General features: G+C 52.5%; 1 protein-coding gene across 5 annotated transcripts in view; it reads right to left on the reverse strand.

The window, feature by feature from the left end:
* Positions 1-2,555: 2,555 nt before the first annotated feature.
* TMEM63B (transmembrane protein 63B) overlaps positions 2,556-17,430 on the reverse strand; it is a 46,674-nt gene continuing 31,799 nt past the window's right edge. For 4 of the 5 annotated variants that reach the window (XM_033054520.2, XM_042779152.1, XM_042779151.1 and 1 more), the window contains 20 exons: positions 15,244-15,334; positions 14,429-14,466; positions 13,532-13,674; positions 13,225-13,276; positions 12,830-12,938; positions 12,241-12,311; positions 11,378-11,458; positions 11,121-11,244; positions 10,893-11,026; positions 10,610-10,747; positions 10,182-10,335; positions 9,807-9,913; positions 9,002-9,088; positions 7,520-7,585; positions 7,218-7,380; positions 6,943-7,048; positions 6,639-6,806; positions 6,389-6,504; positions 6,108-6,188; positions 2,556-5,066 (listed from right to left, as the gene is read on the reverse strand). In XM_033054520.2, the coding sequence (XP_032910411.1) occupies positions 4,902-5,066; positions 6,108-6,188; positions 6,389-6,504; positions 6,639-6,806; positions 6,943-7,048; positions 7,218-7,380; positions 7,520-7,585; positions 9,002-9,088; positions 9,807-9,913; positions 10,182-10,335; positions 10,610-10,747; positions 10,893-11,026; positions 11,121-11,244; positions 11,378-11,458; positions 12,241-12,311; positions 12,830-12,938; positions 13,225-13,276; positions 13,532-13,674; positions 14,429-14,466; positions 15,244-15,334 (2,194 nt within the window). In that variant the 3' untranslated portion in view covers positions 2,556-4,901. The remainder of the gene's footprint in view (positions 5,067-6,107; positions 6,189-6,388; positions 6,505-6,638; positions 6,807-6,942; positions 7,049-7,217; positions 7,381-7,519; positions 7,586-9,001; positions 9,089-9,806; positions 9,914-10,181; positions 10,336-10,609; positions 10,748-10,892; positions 11,027-11,120; positions 11,245-11,377; positions 11,459-12,240; positions 12,312-12,829; positions 12,939-13,224; positions 13,277-13,531; positions 13,675-14,428; positions 14,467-15,243; positions 15,335-17,430) is intronic. The other variant, XM_033054518.2, reaches the window with a different exon arrangement.

Here is a 17,430-nt window from a genome sequence, read left to right on the forward strand (position 1 = left end):
GCCCGGCTCAGTACAGCCCCGCGGAAGGTGGAGTTTCGGCGGGCACAACGTACCAGCAAAGCCGGGAGGGCAGTGGGAGGGGGAATTAAAGGAGCAGTGACAGCTTACAGACGCTGGGAGGGGATTATTCATCGAGGGTGATGGTGAGGCTGTGTCTGCTGTCACCCTCTCCCAGCTCCCAGGCATGGAAGGGTGCCGCCGGGATGGGCGTGCTCCTCTTCCACCATTGTTCTGAGGAAAGGGCTGGGTGCACACGGAAATCGGAGCTGGAAGGAAAAGAGGAAGCAGCTTTCCCCTAGGAATGGATTTGCGGATGACTGCTCTGCACTGCTGGCACCGCAGCGTAGCTGGCTGAAGCTCTGTACTGCACCTTGTCCCCAGGGCTTGCTGACCTCAGCCACGGCTGAGTACGGTGGTCCCACCGCATATCCCAGACTGTTGTGTCCCTTCTTCCTTCCCTCATGCCTGGGGTGACTGTGCCCACATCGCCTCAGTCGTTACAGTCCAGGTCAACAACGCCACCATCAGCTTCCCCAGCCTCCCTGCGTGTCCCGGCTGGCACCCTGCACCACCAGCGGCAGCTGCCCCGCACTACTGGGTGCCAGCAGAGCCCTCTCCAGGCAGGTCCCACTGCCCTGGGGCTTTCCACAGCCACACCGGGGCTGCCCCTGCGTGCCCTCCGTGACTCACAGCGCAGCTATGCTGGGTGGTGCTGTTACCAGCAGGCATGGCTACACAGGGCTTGGCACACTGCCATGGTGCCCAGTGTGTTTCAACATGGTTTTGCCTCACATGGCATGGCTCGGCACAGCTTGGCCCAGCATATCTGACAGGTCCTGGCCTGGCATGAGCAGCTCAGCTCAGCCCCATCCCAGGAAAGCCCCGTGTTGCCCTTCTTTCTGTGCCAGGGCTGAAGAGGGTGATCCTAAAAGGCATCACCAAGCCTGGAGCTCCGTCTCCTTCCCTGGTGACTGTTTGCAGCTGGGGAGGCTGTGCCCATACAGACTCACTGCAGCAGCTGGCATCGAGTCTGCCTCACAGCGCACCTGCTTTCTACCTCACCCCACCTTGCCCCAGGGGTAAATCCTTCCTAAGCAGGGAGGAGGTTGCACATGGGGCCAGGAACCATGTCCCTTGCCTGAGGAAAGGGCAACCCAAACATTTAAAACCAGCTGTAGTGTGGTCCTGCTGCTGCATGCAGAAGGGACCAGTCTAGTCCTGGCCAGCATCCACTAGAGCTGCCCTATCCCTGTACAGAGGGCACAGAGGATAGAGGCAGCTTGTTCTGCCCACCTTAGTGCAGAGGGGGCCTTGGGCTGCCCTGCTCTGAGTTCTTGCAAGGGCTGCTGGAAGGGGGTCCCTGCTGGGACATTATTTAGCTCTGCACAGAACTGCAGGCAGCAATGTGCTGTCAAAGAGCAAGAGGCCTGTAGTGCCAGGGCCTGTTCCTGCTTTGGGTTTGTGCCCATCCTTGTGACCCCGTTGTCCTGTTCAGCTCCTGCCTTATTACCCTTCAGTGGCCTCCAAAGCTGCTTTCACAGATCCTTCTCCTGGGGCAGGAGACAGCTGCTCAATAATCCTGTCACAAAGGCTGTCCCACATCCTTCTCCCTATGCTTGGAAACTGTTTCCCTAAAACACCTGCAAAATCCATGTGCAATTTCCTTGTTCCCTTCCCTCAGGCTTTCTTTTGCAGTAATGGCTGCAGGGACTTGGCAGCAAGCACGGTTCTTCTTTCTGTCTGCAGTTCTTTGTTCTCTGGCATTCCCTCTTCCGTTGTCCTTTGGCTGTGGGCAGGAGGGTCTTTGTCCGCTGTCGGTGCTGCACTGCTGGCACACGAAGGCACAGGGCCTGATCACAGTGAGGCAGGGACAGAGCTGGGGTCACTCGTCCATCTCCCAGCAGCCCATGCCAGGCCTCGCCTCTCCATTGTGCCATCCTCCAAGCAACGGCCATAGCACACAGCAGGCTCCCGGGAAGCAGGCCAGATCGAGCCTGCACAGAGAGCAGCAAGGGAGCAGCCTGGGGCTGGCTGCTTGGCACCTGCTCCAGCACTCAGGGGACGGCTGACACAGGAGCAGCATCATGTTTTGGGAAAGTGCTCTTTGGTGCTCCAGGGGTCTAGCACCTCTCATACTTTCCCCAAAGCTTTAGCTGTTCACCCAGACCAGCTGTCCAGTTTTGAATGGATAGGGCAGGAGTGGCTATGTAACTTACTACTGGAACAGTACGTGTAGAGACAGGCTACCAGAGAAACTTCCCCACCACATCATTCCCAAACCCTCTTCCATCCCAGCCTTAGTGCACACAGGTCCCTCTCTACCTGCTTTCAGCAGCAGTGTCTCTGATGCCTCTGCAAGCGAGAGGGACAGCCATTCATGCTGCGAGAGCCTGTGAGCCATGGCTGTGTTCTTGGCAGCAGGGCAGGGCTTATGCTCACACTAGTCCCCCCTCCTCCTTTTGCACCACGCATGCTCCTGCAGCCACTAGGGTCCTCTCCTCCCAGGTCCCAGCCCCCAACCCACTCCACAAAGAAAAGACTGCACAAAGAATAGCTCCTTTTTTTCCTTTTTTCTTTTGTACACAAATATATACAGGGTATTATACACATCTCTACACAGACAGTGCCACTCAGAACACACAGTTCTCTGTGGGCAGGGCCCTGCCAGCTGCGGAAGCAGCCCCAGAGCATGGCCATACCTACAGAGACCATAGCATCCCAGCTCCCCTGCTGGACCAGGAGCAAGGGCAGGAGGTGGGTGCAAGAATAGGTAAGCAGGATCAACATCCCCCTTGCCCCAGCCTGTGAGTGGACCGGGAACTCTCAGCTCACATGCTCATTTCATTCCTGGCCACTGCCTGGAGGGGACAGGTGACTCTCACCATGCCCCTTCACACCCATATGTGCTCCAGCCCCAGCTTCCCTCCTGGAAGCTGGTAGGGCCTGCCCTTCTCATGCACTGAGGACCCACATCTCTTCTGTTCCCTCCATCCTTTTCTCTGGGCCTGGGATTCCTAGAGAGGTCTGGTACAGGAAAGGCAGCTATGTCCTCCCTGGAGCAGCCCCTCCCACCTGCTCTCTGTGGGTCTGGCTCCTTTCCTCTAGTGGGAGGCACAGGGGAGAAAAGCTGTAAGATGCAACCACCATTCCTGGCAGCTGAGGTGGGCAGGGCTGACACTTCACTTAATCTGGTCGATTAAAGTGCTTGAAGCTTCAGGGCCAGCACGGGTGATTGAAAAGGTAAATGACTGTCCCCTTTCACCCAGCCCCTCAGGCCCTGGAGGGCACAGCCCCAGGGAGCTGGTGCAGCACCCACAGGTAACAGGCAAAGGGAAGGTGATAGTGTCCGCAATGAGCACCAAACAGGATGGTGGCAAGGTTCGAGGGAAATAAATATAGCTAAATAGCAGAGAGATTTATAATTTTCCTTTACATTTTACACAAGAGGAGGGGGGAAGCAATTGAGGGCAACTGATACTGACCAGAAACCATCTCATGAAGTGTCTTTAAACAAGGTCAGTCCTTCTTCCATGTGCCAGGGGCTCCAGTCCACCTCTCCCACCCATCCTGTTCCCTGCCTGCCTCTGGGACAAGATATCAACAGGGAGGGGGCAAGGGCAAGAGGTAGGAGAGGAACAACCCCCCTCTCAGGCTGGGTGGTGGCAGGGGAGCCTACACCAGTCAGGACAGGTGAAGAAAGTCAGCATAACCCCAAGAGGCTTTTGTGCTCCTGAAGACAGTGGTCTTGGTTGGAGACAGCTCATAAGGGCTGCTCTCCCAGGGCTCCCTCCCTCTCTGACCACCAGCTGGGGAAAGATCCTGCAGCAGCTCAGGGAAGGAAGTCCATGGGGCCTCATTGCAACCAGGCAGTGCTGATCTTGCAGAGTGTTGAGGGCCTATAGCCTGAGACCCTTTCTCCCCTCTCCCTAGCACCCAGGAGACCCCCAAACAGCCCCCATCCTCAAGCCTGACCCTGCTGTGCAGATACAGGGCAGCAAAAGGGGGACTGCAGTACCACATAGGGGTCAGGTTGATTTGTTTGAAAGGGGAGTAAAATGTGCAAAGAAAAATGCCACTTTAAATGATGCTGCAAACCCCTGCCCTGGGGGACGAGGGAACAGGAGCTGGGGGAGAGGCTGCCTGCGCCTCCTCCTGCTCGTAAGAAATGCTCTCAGCACCCCTCACCCTGCGAGGGCTTGTCTAGCTCATGCCAACCCAATGCCCCTTCCCTGGCGTGATGCCACCCTTGACCATGAAGCCAGGCTGTCACCATCACCATCCCTGCGGTGAGGGGGAAGCCTGTCACCACCCCTGGGCCTGGACCAGCTCCTGGGATGCTGCACCAACTGGATGCTGGAAGCAGTCGAGAAAGGGCACGCACAGGGAGAAGGTGCAACAAAAGCCAACCGCACCCGGGGTGGGGTTTCCAATTGACTGACTGAAGTGTTTCATTTATCACCTTCCTGAAAATCTAATAAATTATTAGTGTTTCTCACCAGCAAGATGGGGGATCCAGTTGCCTGCTCAGAAGACCCCAAATGTTCCCCTTATGCCCCTTCCACAAAGCACCCAGCTCTCCTCCTCCCTGCAGGTCCAGGGCAGCACTGCGGGGATGACGGTCCCCCTTCCTCCCCAGCCTCTGGGAGTCTGGGGTCCAGGGATGCATTGAAGAAGGTAGCTAGTAAAGAGCATGCCTGCCGAGCAGCTGGGCTGGCGCAGGAGTGGAGGGGCAGGGACATGGAGAGCTTGCAGCAGGGTCCCTGCCCTCACTGAAGGCAGTGGCCCTGGGCGGCGGGAGGGCGAGGGCAGTAACCAGCACCCTCAGATGCCTCTTCCCAGGTCTCTGTGCGCACAGCCTGCCCTGCTCCTGGGCCTCCTTCCCCTCCCGCCCTTTGAGGTCCCTACTGGTGGATCTCATTCTCTATCAGGCTGTCCTCACACGACTGGAAATCTGTGTCATTCATGCCATCTGCGTTGATGAGCTCCTCATCCTGCGATCCCTGCTCCTCCGACTCTGTTGCTTCTCCCTCCGGCGAGGAGTCCTGAAGCACTTGGGCGATGTACTTCTGTCACAACCAGGTATGGGGCAGGCAAGGGGCAGGGAGAGAGCAGAAACACATGTGAGTCTAAGGAACTTCTCCAGGAAGCAGAGCACCACACACTAAGCACCAGGCATGAGGCTGAGCATGGGGATATGCTGGGAGGGCAAGGAAGTGTCCAGACTCCATGGAATATACCAGGAAAGGCTTAAGAGTGGGGCTTGACCCTGAAACACTGGATGTGTTTCAAACCCCAGCATTCTGGGACAAGGCACCTGGACTGGGAAAAAATGTGGCTTCTCAGGCTCTTTGGAGCCCATGTGACCTGGAAGACTGCACTCCCTTTTTTGCTAGTAGATATGTCTTTGAGGGTCTGCCTGCTTTTTATAGGGATTCTCCTTTTGGCTAAATGTTGCTGCTCTTAGGTGTCTGGAGACTAGGAAGGAGCCTGGATTACATGTGCACACCCCAGCCCTACTCTGCCGAGGAAGCAGGAAGCTCTGCTTTACCCCATCTCTGCAGCCCTGCACAGATCCCCACTACAAAAACCTTGTGGAAGGAAGCAGTTGGAGTGAGCCAGTTGAGCCAAGGTGAAGTTCCGAAAACCAACTCTGGGGGTCTCAGAACACTGGACGGGGAGAGAAGATTCCCCAAAGCCCTTCCATGGCCTTCAGGGCAATGTCCACAGAGACCCCTTTGTGTTGGCACTATGACAAGCCTGGTGGGTGACAGCTTCTGCTGGCGTGCAAGCGTGCAAAGATACAGAATGAGAAGGGAGACTGACCCAGCTGGATTCACCGTCCCAGCCGAAAGAGAGACGGAAAGTAAATGCACAGCATCTGAGGAGCAGCGGGATAGAGGTGTGTGTGTGGGGGTTACACTTCATCACCCAGAGCAGGTGAGGGGCGCAGTGCCCAACAGTTGCCTCCCACCCTCACTGGGAAGATCCAGGTGCTGACTCAGAAAAATCAGAAGTGAGGAGTGAGGTACTCAGACTGGGAGTTACCTCCCCCCTTTCCAAACTCAGGTAAGGAGTGTGCCAGGGCACAGAGGTGGGGATAGACTCACAGCAGATTTAGGAGCCGGCAGATTGGTGGCAGGTCTCCCATTCTGCCTGTTGTCCATGGCATCCACTTCTGTGTGGTCAATCTGGAGAGAAAAGGAGAAATTGAGACTGCCAGGGCAACATACTTGTTTGTCCCACCTCAGGAGCAGTATACAGGCAGCAGAGACAGCCTCTGGACTATCCCCTCTGTGAAGTCAGAGCTCTGCCAAAGAGCAGGTCCAGAGCCCGTGCTGTTTTGTTTCTACCAAGAAGAAGGGTCCCACACCCAACCATTCTGCCTCACCTTGTAGTTGTGAGCGCTGAGGTATTTGAAGTGCCCAAAGCAGACATGACACAGGCATATCACAATAGTGACCACGAGGACCACAAAGGTAAACATGGAAGTTGGGGCCAGGAACCCTGGGGCAAAGGAAAACCAAAGCAGCAGTGTCAAAAGGACTGTGCTCTGTGGCTGGAGGCTGCCAGGATCAGAGCCTGGCCAGGGAAGTGACTCAGTAGGAGGCTAAGGGGTGGCATCCCAGCCAAGTGCTCACCTGCACGCACTGTGGAGAAGAAGAGAAGCCAGAAGAGGCAGAGGATGGGGGCTGCCACTACCTGATTCACAGCCCCTGAATGGATCTTCTTGTCCAGCTTGGCAGGCAGGTAAGCGTAATACAGATTGTATCGGTCCACCAGATGCTTAAGGAGCATGTACATGAGGCCTGGGAGAAGGGGAAAACAGCCAGACGAGTGGGGAATCAGCCTCTTTGCTAGACTGAGAGGGACTATCTCCCCCACATCAGCCTTCTTGCCTTCCCCTCCATCTCTGGCACAAGGTGGCAGAGGGGTATCGCTTACCAAAAGGGACAATGATGGGGCAGGTGATGCTGTATGTCATGACTACAGTGAAGACACACATCATCCAGGCATAAGCAGCCCCAAACTGGAACTCGTAGGCCTGGTGCTGCAGGGGGAAATGGAGAGCCATGAGCAGGAGAACCCTGAGAGCTGAGTGGGCACGTGCAGCACACCCAGCTCTACACACAGCACTGGGCAAGCCCCATCAGGGTCCCATTGCAGCACTCCCCTCCCTGGGTGCAGGCCACAACCCATCCCTCAGCCCCGCTACATACTCGTTTGACGTTCCTCCGCTCGGCCGCCGAGCGGGCCAGGCAGAGGCGTATCATGTACATGAGCAAACCAGGGATGCGCAGCAGGTCCATGGCATTCCCGATGAAGGCAGAGGCGATAACGTAGTTGACAAAGAAAGCCCCATTGTCTGGCAGGAACACACACCTGGAGAGATGCAGCAAGAGCAGACTGCAAAGGGTGCTCCCTGTTTGCAGGGCAGCAGCTGGAAGCCTCCATAACCTTTGGATGACAACAAGAACCACCTCCCATTGCAAACAAAGCTCTTCTGCTCAACTCCACTTACTCAAATCGCACAGCGGCTTCAGCAAGGAATTTTTTGTCAAACAACCAGCGGAAAAATACATCCAAGCTGTGGGAGAAGAAGGCAAGAAGAAAAGATGAACCATCAAGAAGCAGTGACAGGCAAATGCACATGGCAAATATGTAGAAGCTGCTCTAGAAGGATCTAAAGTTCTGACCACAGACTGTTTTGTTCCCTGTTGGAGTGTGTCACCAGCACTTATGTAAACTGGACATTGGAAAAAAAGAATGCAACACTCAAAAAGGGATGTAAAGCTTCCCATTAATGTGTGTGCTTATCCCTTTACCCTGATCCTATCAATATTTTTCCTCTCTCCTGTTTGGGCATAACATCCACATAAAGAACAGATGATGTTCTACAGAAGAAATTGATTAGGCACAAGGCACTCTCCAACAAGAGATTAAAAAAATCCCTTAAAAGAAACAAATTCCATTTTCCCCAATTCTGATTTTTCGTATGAAACTATCCAATCCCTCTGGCACTGGTGGAGTACAGAGCTCAACAGGTAACAGCAGAGGGACTGACTCCTCAGAAGGAAGCATAGCCTGTTTTGTGGTAAAAATGCAAACCTTCTGAGAGCATTCACCTGCCCAAGATGCAAGTTCACATGCAACAAAGCTTTTTTCATCTGTTGCAAATATGTAGTCGACCAGTGGGATGAAGGACTATTCTTCTGCAACTATCAGAGGGTTTGTCTATTCTCAGCTGCTTGACATCACCACTGAAGGGCTGTATCTCTAATATGGAATTTAGGTGGTACGTAGATAATAATATCATAAAATGACTTAGGTTGGTAGGGATCTTAAAGATCCCTGAGCCCACAGCGTGTAAAGAATGAACTAGCACAGTTACCCTGTCCCCCACTCGCTCCCCAGTTCTTTCTTCCTCATACTGTTCCCCTGCTTGGCACCTGTTCAGCACTAGAGCCCACACCAATGACTGGCAGGTGATGCATCAGTGTTTCCCACAGGGCAATTCTATAAACTCTGCAGGAAGATTTGAGGCATACACACAAACAGATGAGCACTTCTGTACCCACACTATCCCAGCCAAGCAGTGCAACCTATTCAAGTTCTGGCTTAAAGGGGGAATTCACTAGTTTTGCGCAAAATTTGGACTGCACACTGAGCACAGAGGTGGAGAATACCTCCTTCACCAGCAGATGTTGAGAAGACTTTTCACGCATACTCATCCACCATGCCAAATTTTGCTGCATTATTTTTAACACCATGGCATACATCAATGTGTCTGCAGACTGAGTCAATGAAGTCCTAGAGACCGAGTCATGTATGGACTGGCCTTCTCTCCCTCAACAAAAATTGAAACTAGTCTTCCAAGGGGATGGTGGCCAGAGTACCAGTGCAGTGAGGAAAGATGTTGTAAAAAGAAAACAATCAGGGGTGCACCTCAACCCTCCTTGTGCTCCACATCTCTGTTCTTGCCTTCCTCTCCCATGACTCCTACCTGCTTAGGCCCAGCGATGGCAGCAGCAAGACCATGAAGATGAGGAAGGTGTAACACTTGTGCATGGTTGTCCTATTCTCTCCAGACCTGAGGACAGAGAGGCTGTTAACCTTTCACCCTACCAGTCACACAAGCTGTGCTCCCAACGGCTTCCCACCAGTAAGCACTTCCCAATGTCTAATCTAAATCCCACTTTAATACATCCCCTTTCCCTCCAGCACATTTGAAATCTGTTATCAAGTCTGTTCCTTTTCCCTTCTCTCACGGGCTCTGCAATCATCTTCCCTGACCTGCAATCCTGAGAGCTGCTGACACCCTCCCCACCAGTCTCTGCAACACAGACCAGAAAACAAAGTTTACGTTGCATAAATTGTGGGGAATGTGCTCTGCACTTCAAGTGCCTTCCCTGTGGCCAGAAGCCAGAGCAGCTAAAATGATTTTCCCTTGGAACTGCTACATCTTATACATGGTACAGGCACACACCCCGCCCGCTCACCTGAGCCAAGACTTCCCTCTCTTACTAGCATTTCTCATAGTGACCAGCCCCAACTCCTCACAGCTTTCTTCTTGTAGACCTGTTAAGCTCTGCTCAGACAACCCAGCTGCACAACGGCAGCTAAAGACTGGCAGAACATCTGTCTACAGCAGTCCCCAGGTGCCCAAGAGGTGTAACATAACACCATGCTTGGAGTGGAAGACAGAAGTTCAAGCAGAAAGATCCAGCCCGTAGCTTTATGTCGGTGAGAAGTGTCTAGTGGCCAATCAGCTCACTGAGAAGGCAAGAACAGGTGCTGGCTGTCCTTACCTGGTCCAGTGTGCTTCGAAGAAGGCAGAGTAGTATACAATGGTGGGCAGAAGAGCAGAGAAGCACCACAGTAGCAGTGTGGGGAAGAACTGGGTGATGATCGGGTTCTGCAACAAGGCAGAGAAGAAATTACATGTTACATGGTGCACCAGCTCTTGTGCCAGCCAGAGGTACAGTTGCCTTTGCTGATGCCAAGGCCCCAGCACTATGACTGTCACTGCACCCTGTCCAGGCTCAGCACCTCCCTCATGGTCAGGCTGACAGGATCTGGGGAACAATGACAATCTGTCTCCCTATCCCCAGCCTTGCAGGGGATGTTGTGCCTTGGGGTGGTTCCTGTGTTACCCACCCTGCACCTGTCTCCAAAGTCCTTACATTGAGGTACTCCACGGGCTTTGTGACATTGAACTTGTCCATAGTGGTGATGATGATGGCAGGAGTGGTGAGAAAGAAGAGAAGGATGAAGAGAACTACATTAATCACAAAGCAGCGGATCCACCATATAAAGCCCCGGATGGAGAGGTGTTCCCTGGGAGGGAGAAAGAGAGCATCAGGATGGCTGCACAGGGCAGAATACCAGGTATGGGGCTTTGCATGCACACCACAGCCCAGCCCGGTGAACAGCACTCAAGGTGCCAGACCAAGGCTTTCCCCCTCCAGTCAGATCAGACCTCTAGCTTAGCCAGGCTGGGCTTCAGCAAGAAAAATTCACTCAGTTACTGAAGGAGCAGGTGGAGAGGGAGAAAGGAAGGGTGCACTCCTTTCCCACTGGCAGGGCCACTGAACCCTACAGAGCTGCTCACCAGTAGATATTCTGTGGGTCAGGAGCATAACTGACGGTCCAGCTGGAGACATGGAGGGACTCGCTGCAGGAGGAGGCTCTGGGCTCCCCACGGCATGCACAGCCTTGGCACTTACAAGCGTTGAAATCTTTGAGGATTCTGGACAAGAGAAAGAGGGACATGCTGACATAAAAGGCAGGCAGGCACAAGCTGAGGGGCTGCCTTAGTGCTGCTGTTCTTCTGATTTAAGGCAAAGGCTGGGACAAGTCACCTTCTTGGGGAGGGCAGGACCATCTGCACTCACATGGCTGTGATAGTCTCATTGTGGAAGGTGACAAAGGCCATCCCCAGAGGCTTTTCATTAACCTTCTCCTTTTCCCGCTTGTAGTCATCTTTGAGCTTCTCCTCCAGCTTGGTATAATACTCAATGGCCTCCACCTAAGCAGAAGGACAGAGGTCAGAGGAGAGATGATCTGGGCACCCAAGTCACGCAACACCCAACTGCTACCCAACACCTTCAGTTCTCCCCTACCTCCTCACAGCCCCTGATGGGACAGCAGCATAGGTGGCCACAGGGCTTGGGGTTGATCATGGATGGGGTGTTGTCCTTGCTCTGCAGGTTGGTGAAGTAGATTCGTCCACGCTCAGCTTTCTTCCTGAAACACAAGAGCAGAAGAGAAGGAAGAAAGGAAAGAAAGAGGGTGACTCATAAAAGCTCTGTGGCACCAGACTTGAGGGGGTATCAGCAGCATCAGTCCACTCTGCCTTTCCTCCTAAAACAGAGGTTACCTCTCTGCATCGAGGAACATCAGCCGGGCAACATCATAGCAGAGACGGGCCTCCAGGACGGTGCAATTGGCATAGGCCTCTCTGTGGATGAGAAACATCAGTTCATCACAAGTGGCATCAAAGATACCCCTCAAGCAAACTCCATGTGTTCAGGACTTCTCTCTGGCCCTGAGAAGAGTGTCCTGGGCTGCATACAGTGATGCATACCAAAAGTTTGCAGGGGAGCCTGCAGGCTCTGTCCCTTACAGCGGACACAAAGTACAGGGCAAATGTTACATCCTTTAGGCTTTGGCATAGGGAGCCTTTCTGGACTTTTGCCCTATAGCAGCTAGGAGCCTCTCTGACCCACACTTCCCTCTCTGCCTTCACAGACTTGTGGTCAGAAAGAGGCAGAAGGGTTCCCAAAGCTTACAAAGCATTTTTTTTCTACCCATGATGCTTCTAAACATGGTCCTGACAATGAGGTTCTGTCAGAGGAGGAATTTAATTTTCTTGTTATATACTTTCTACAATGACTGTAATCAGGGCAGCAGCACAACATCCCACAGTCACTGCTTGAGCAGCTCCTGCCTGTATCTCATCTGTGAGCTTAACTACAACTCAAGACGTGCCCTGTCCATTGCTTGCCACACTGACCCCCAGCTCTGCAAGAGATAACTATCTCAAGGCATAAAACAAAGGATATTTCAAATTCACGTAAAAAACAGAAAAAGAACAATGAGAGGCCCAAAATAAAGATATTCACTGATTTTGCCTAGCTCTCTGCTCTCAGTATATTATTGTCATTCCAGATAGCACTAGTACTACTCTTAATGAAAACATCCCTGATACACAGCAGTCTTTAGGAACACAGTGAGACTTACTCAAAATGCTTCTTGATCTTCTCTGGCTCAGCATATTTTGAGATCCCATTGATGAATAGAGTTCGCTTCACCTGGAAAGAAGAAAGAAGGGAGAGGACAGGGAGATGTGGATGGTGTAAAAGACCAGATTGCAGCAAGTCCCCCTCCCAAGACCTGTGTCAGTGATAAAGAGCAACCCCATCAATTCTAGCTACCAGGGCTTCCCCTCTCCTGTGCTTCTGCTAGTTGCTGTCATCCTGCACCTGGGTGCACTGCAGATTGACAGGCTAGGGACTTACACTGTAGGTGCCTGAACAGAAACACAGCTGTCCTTCAGAAATGAAGGCAAAAATAGCTAAAGCAACCCCTAAGGACGAATGGGGTCCTTCCACATGTTTACCCAGTGCAGGCCTCTTCTGTTACTCCACAAGCAGTCACAGCTGCTGCTCTCGAGATGATCTGCTTTTAGTCAGGCAGAATAAAACCAGCCAAAACATGATAGCACTAAATTGCTGTGGAAATTGAGATGCTCAGCATTCTCTCCAAGGCTACTTGACTGACCATAGGGCATGGGAAAATGTGCCTAGGGGAGTGGTCAGATCCTGCTCACCAAGTCATCCTCTTTGTAGCGCATCTTGGAAGTGTGCCGGCGCATGCTGTACACTGTCAGCAGCAGGTACAGGAAAGCAAAGGTGGTGTGCAGCCACAGCAGGTTATTCCTGTCACAAGAGAGACCACAAAGGTCAATGCAAGGTTGCCACTACAAGTCTATGTGTGGCTGGTCAGGTCCTGAAGGCACTGGGGTCACAAGTGCATTCAGCATAGCACACAGAAGCCCTACAAGCAAATTCCAGGAGCTCAGCATGGAAATTGGATCAGGGACAGTAGCCTCACAGCAAGGGCAGAAATACAACCTTACAGGAGATGAGGCTCTGCAGCAAGTCAACATTTACAAAACACCCCTCAAGGGCCTCAGTTATGCATCCCACCCCTGCCCACACATACCCAGACTTCAGGTTAGCAATAGTTGTCCTCCCAAAGCTGTAGGCATTGTTTTCTAGAGAGAAAAAGGAAGACACAAACATGTTCAGTTATACTGAGTGGGACAGAGCACCACTAGAGTGAGTTACAAGAGTATTACCTGCAGAATACTGAAAAACCCAAGTTACACAGGATGACCCTGTGAATGCACTACAGCCAAAGTGAGACAGCAGTTAGGGTTTGCCTGTGCTAGTCCTGTCCTGCCCTCCACTGCTACCCAGTGTTGCTGAAAGCAGATGCCCCAGCCCAGCCAAAATCTCCTTGCTCTCACCTAGCAGGTCCCCTGAGAAGTTGACAGGTAACACGATGCCCACAGAAAGCACACCCACGACCACCAGCAGCCCAATGATGTGCCTCTGGAAGGACAGGTAGTGCACTGCATCAACCCCGCATTTGTCCCGGATCTCATCATCCCTGCCAGGAGAGAAAAAGCTGTCAGGCAATTCTCTACATTTCCTTGAGTCAATGTAGAAAACTGGGGAAGAGTACAGGGTTCCAGCTGCTCTCCTGATCTGAGTACACACAGCATCCCTTTTTCTGCCTACAGAGCTGTAGCCAGACTCTGGGTTTGGGAGCCCAGCACTTGGCCTTGAAGCAGCCTGGGCAGAAACCTGCCTGTGCAATGATTACCCAGCCCTGCTCCCCATGGCCCTGCTCTCTGTCCCCCAGGAGAGGCAACTGGACATACCTTATACCCTTCAGGAGGGCCTTGCCTTCTCTACTAAGATACAGATGCTGTCTCACAGCATTATGAATAGAAGTGCTTGGGAAACTACTCCTGTTTGTCATCAAGCTGAGGGTATCTCCCTGCACACTCCAGTGCTCTCCTCATAGCCATCCCCGAGACAGCAGCACCCCTAGCAAGAGTGCCAGAGAGATAAGTATCTTCGCAGAGTAGTGGACAGTGTTTTTTCTGAGATGGGACTACCATGGGCCTGGATTCTCTCCTCTGTCACAGACTCACTTTGTGGCCTTATTTTGGCTTTTGGACCCCCGTCCTGTCTTTGCTTGTCCTCTCCAGAGGACAAACTTCACTTATGCTCTTCAGAGAGGAATCTGCAGCAAGGGCAGTAACTTCATGAAGCTGTAGTGCACTGGGTGTCCCAACAACCCTGCACTGCCCCTCCTTCCCCATGTGAGTCCCCCATACAGGTCCTGGGGCACTTACTTTATCCTGAAGATGGCTGTAAGCCAGGAGCAGAAACCCTGTGCAAAAAGAAAACAGGACTGTTTCACAACACTGTGCTCCTTTATCCCAGCTCCCTCCTTCAAAGGTCCCAGGGACCAGGCTGCTATCCTTGCACCTCCACATACTTTACTTGCAGTGGGGATAGACCACAAGAACCCAGATATGCAGAGCCACAGATGGGCCAAGGTGAAGGAGCTGGCAATGCTACTCCATGGAGCACAACACAAGCTGGACTCTGCTATGTGGCTCTCCTCTACCAACTGGCAGCTCAACCTTCCAGGCACCCATGGGCTCCTGACTAATATGGAAGCTCTCCAAAGCCATAGCAGACCCAGAAAAGCCAGCATACAGGTACTTCAGCCATCATGCTGGACAAGAGAAGCTCTGTAAGGACTGGGAAGGTAGGCTGGGCCAAAGCAGTGCTCCTCAAAGGACATCTGGGGGAGCTTCACCCTGCCATCCATCACACTCATTAACCTCCCCCTTCAGCGAGGAAAAAGCCAGTAGAGGTAGACAGCAGTGTGAGGAAGAGCTGGCAAGTTAAGTATCGTTTGTAATGCTGAGATTACAGGCTGGACAAATATCTGTTAAGCCACAGTGATGCAGAGCCTATTTACTTAAGCACATGTCTAAGAGCTGCATAGTTCCTTGAGCTCTACACCGCACTCACACACTACAAGATGTGGGACTTAAGGCCCAGGAACAGGCACAAGTGTTTCTTCTGAAGAGCCCTTGGTTCAGCCAAGCTGTGGGTTCCTGGCCCTGCAAAGTATTTGTCTCTTGTGGCTACTCACGTTGTCCCTCTGGTCGAAGTCCACAGAGCTGGAGACGGAGGTGAGGCGCTCGTAGCGGTCATGGTTGTCAGAATGCAGGGCGGAAGCTACGCTAAAATGACAAGTGGGAGGTGAGGGAGAAAGTTAGAAGATATGAAGAGGCAGCCTGGCCAGGAACCAAGAGCACCCAGGAGACAAGAGGTTAATTCAGGTCAGTTTGCACCCAGTAAGATGGAGAGAGGTAAGATCAGAGATAGCAGTAAAGAGAGAACCCTCCTTAGATGGCATGCTGAGCCTGGCAAAGCCCGTAGGCTTAGCCCATGGATGTTACTTGTTTGGCGCCTTCTGAAAGGCACCCAGAACTGTTGTGGCAGTCCCTGCAAGGAGAGGCTGGCAGAGGCTGCCACAGAGGAGAGGTGAGGTCTGTTTAGCACAGGGTTTAGACAACAGAAAGGAAGCGAGAAATGGAGGCTGCCACAGCCCCTCTGGCTCTGACATAGCTGGAGAGGCACTGGGAGCAGCTCCTGTCCTGGAGGACCTCAATCATCTTCAGGAAGAGGAAGGAAAGAGTCTGGTGTGCTGCATCCTGCTACACCAGTCCTCCCACCCCTAGTGCTTCAGTGCAGGAGGAAGAATGTAGCTGCCTGGAGCCAGGCTCAGTGCAACCTGCTTCCCAGCCTCAGCTGAGCCTCCAGCCTGGAAATCCCTTGAGTAGGAGCAGGGCAGACAGATAGAACTGAATGTCTCCGTGCTAAAGGACAGGAAAGCAAAAGGGGCGAATATCACAAAACAGCTTTACTCCAGCCAGAGCCAGGGACCTAGATGAATAACCTGCAGCAGAAGCATCCAAGGCTGACAACAGCACCCACTATAAATAGAGGCAGAGGGCAGCTGGAAAAAGAGGCAAGAAAATGGTCCAGAGATCTAAATTAAATAGCACTTGCAAGGTGACAACAACAGGCTGGGATCTCGGAAGTGCAAGAAGAGAGATGACTGATCTGAAGGCCAGAAACAAAGGAAAAAAAGCAAATGAAAATATGGTGTCCCTTCAGTCAGTGCAGGCTCAAGGAGGGTAAGATGGGCAAGAACAGAAAGAAACAGTTGCTGAGAGAAGTGCTAGAGAGGAGGTAGATGACACTATGGGAAGGAGAACAAGCAGAGATCCTCATGAACATTCTGAGGGAAAGTGAATGAGACACGTGGTCTCTCTCAGAGTAGAGCAGCACCTGCTGAGTCCCCAGTTCCTAGCTGGAAGCAACAGAAACAGGGGAAAGGAGATTAGCTGAGGGTCAGGAGACTACAGCAGTGCTGATTAGACAGTGTGCAGCCTTGCCACTGCACAGCCCAACACCCTGCTCTGCTGGAAGGAAAGAGACAGCTTCAACCCAGCTCTCAGACCTTCAGCTCCTTATAATCACAGAAGCCTTGCAGCTGGGCACAGGGAGCAAGGGTGAATTTTTGCTGAAGAGAAATTTCTGCCCTAAGGAAAGCCCAGCACAATGACATCATGAGCTTTTGGATAACCAGGATAATTCAGCTCTGTGCAGGGGGTTGCAGTGACAATAATCAGGATGACCTGAAGTGTTTAGAAGACAAAGGATAAAAAAGCTTGCCAAAGATAGAAAGTTGAATAGGGAGCTCCAACACCACCTGCACTTGGATGGAGATTTTTTTAAAGCAAAGCACGGTGTAAAAGGTGGAAGCAGTGTAAATGGGTGAAAGTAAGACTGTCCTAAATCACAAGATTAGGGTGTGACCCTGCATGACGCAGGTTTTGTGCAGGCCTTGCTAGGGAAGGAGAAGGACAGGGTCTGAGGCACAGCTAGCCTCAGGCCAAAGGAATCACAGGCTCCAAGAGGGCAGGCCAGGCATGCCATGGAAAGGGCTTGCTGGGGTGCAAAGCTGGAGGTGGCTGCACAGGTTGCAAGCCCCACAGGGCTCTGATCCCTTCCCTCATACGCAGAGGTGTAAGTGGGTTGCTATGACCTCTCAGTGCAGACTGAGTTGCCAACTGAGACTGTTGATGGCTACTGACAAGCTCTAACAAGTCACAGGACAAGGGCACTTGCTGGTTCTCGGGGAAAGGGAACACATCAGAGGTGGATGCCCTCTCCCACAAAGCACAGTGTTGTACATTCGGGGCTGGGTGCACCAGGTGACATATACATGTTCCTAACCCACCTCTTGTCACTGCACTCCCCAGCAGAG

Source organism: Catharus ustulatus, chromosome 3, assembly GCF_009819885.2.
Source record: "Catharus ustulatus isolate bCatUst1 chromosome 3, bCatUst1.pri.v2, whole genome shotgun sequence".
Lineage (NCBI taxonomy): Eukaryota > Metazoa > Chordata > Aves > Passeriformes > Turdidae > Catharus > Catharus ustulatus.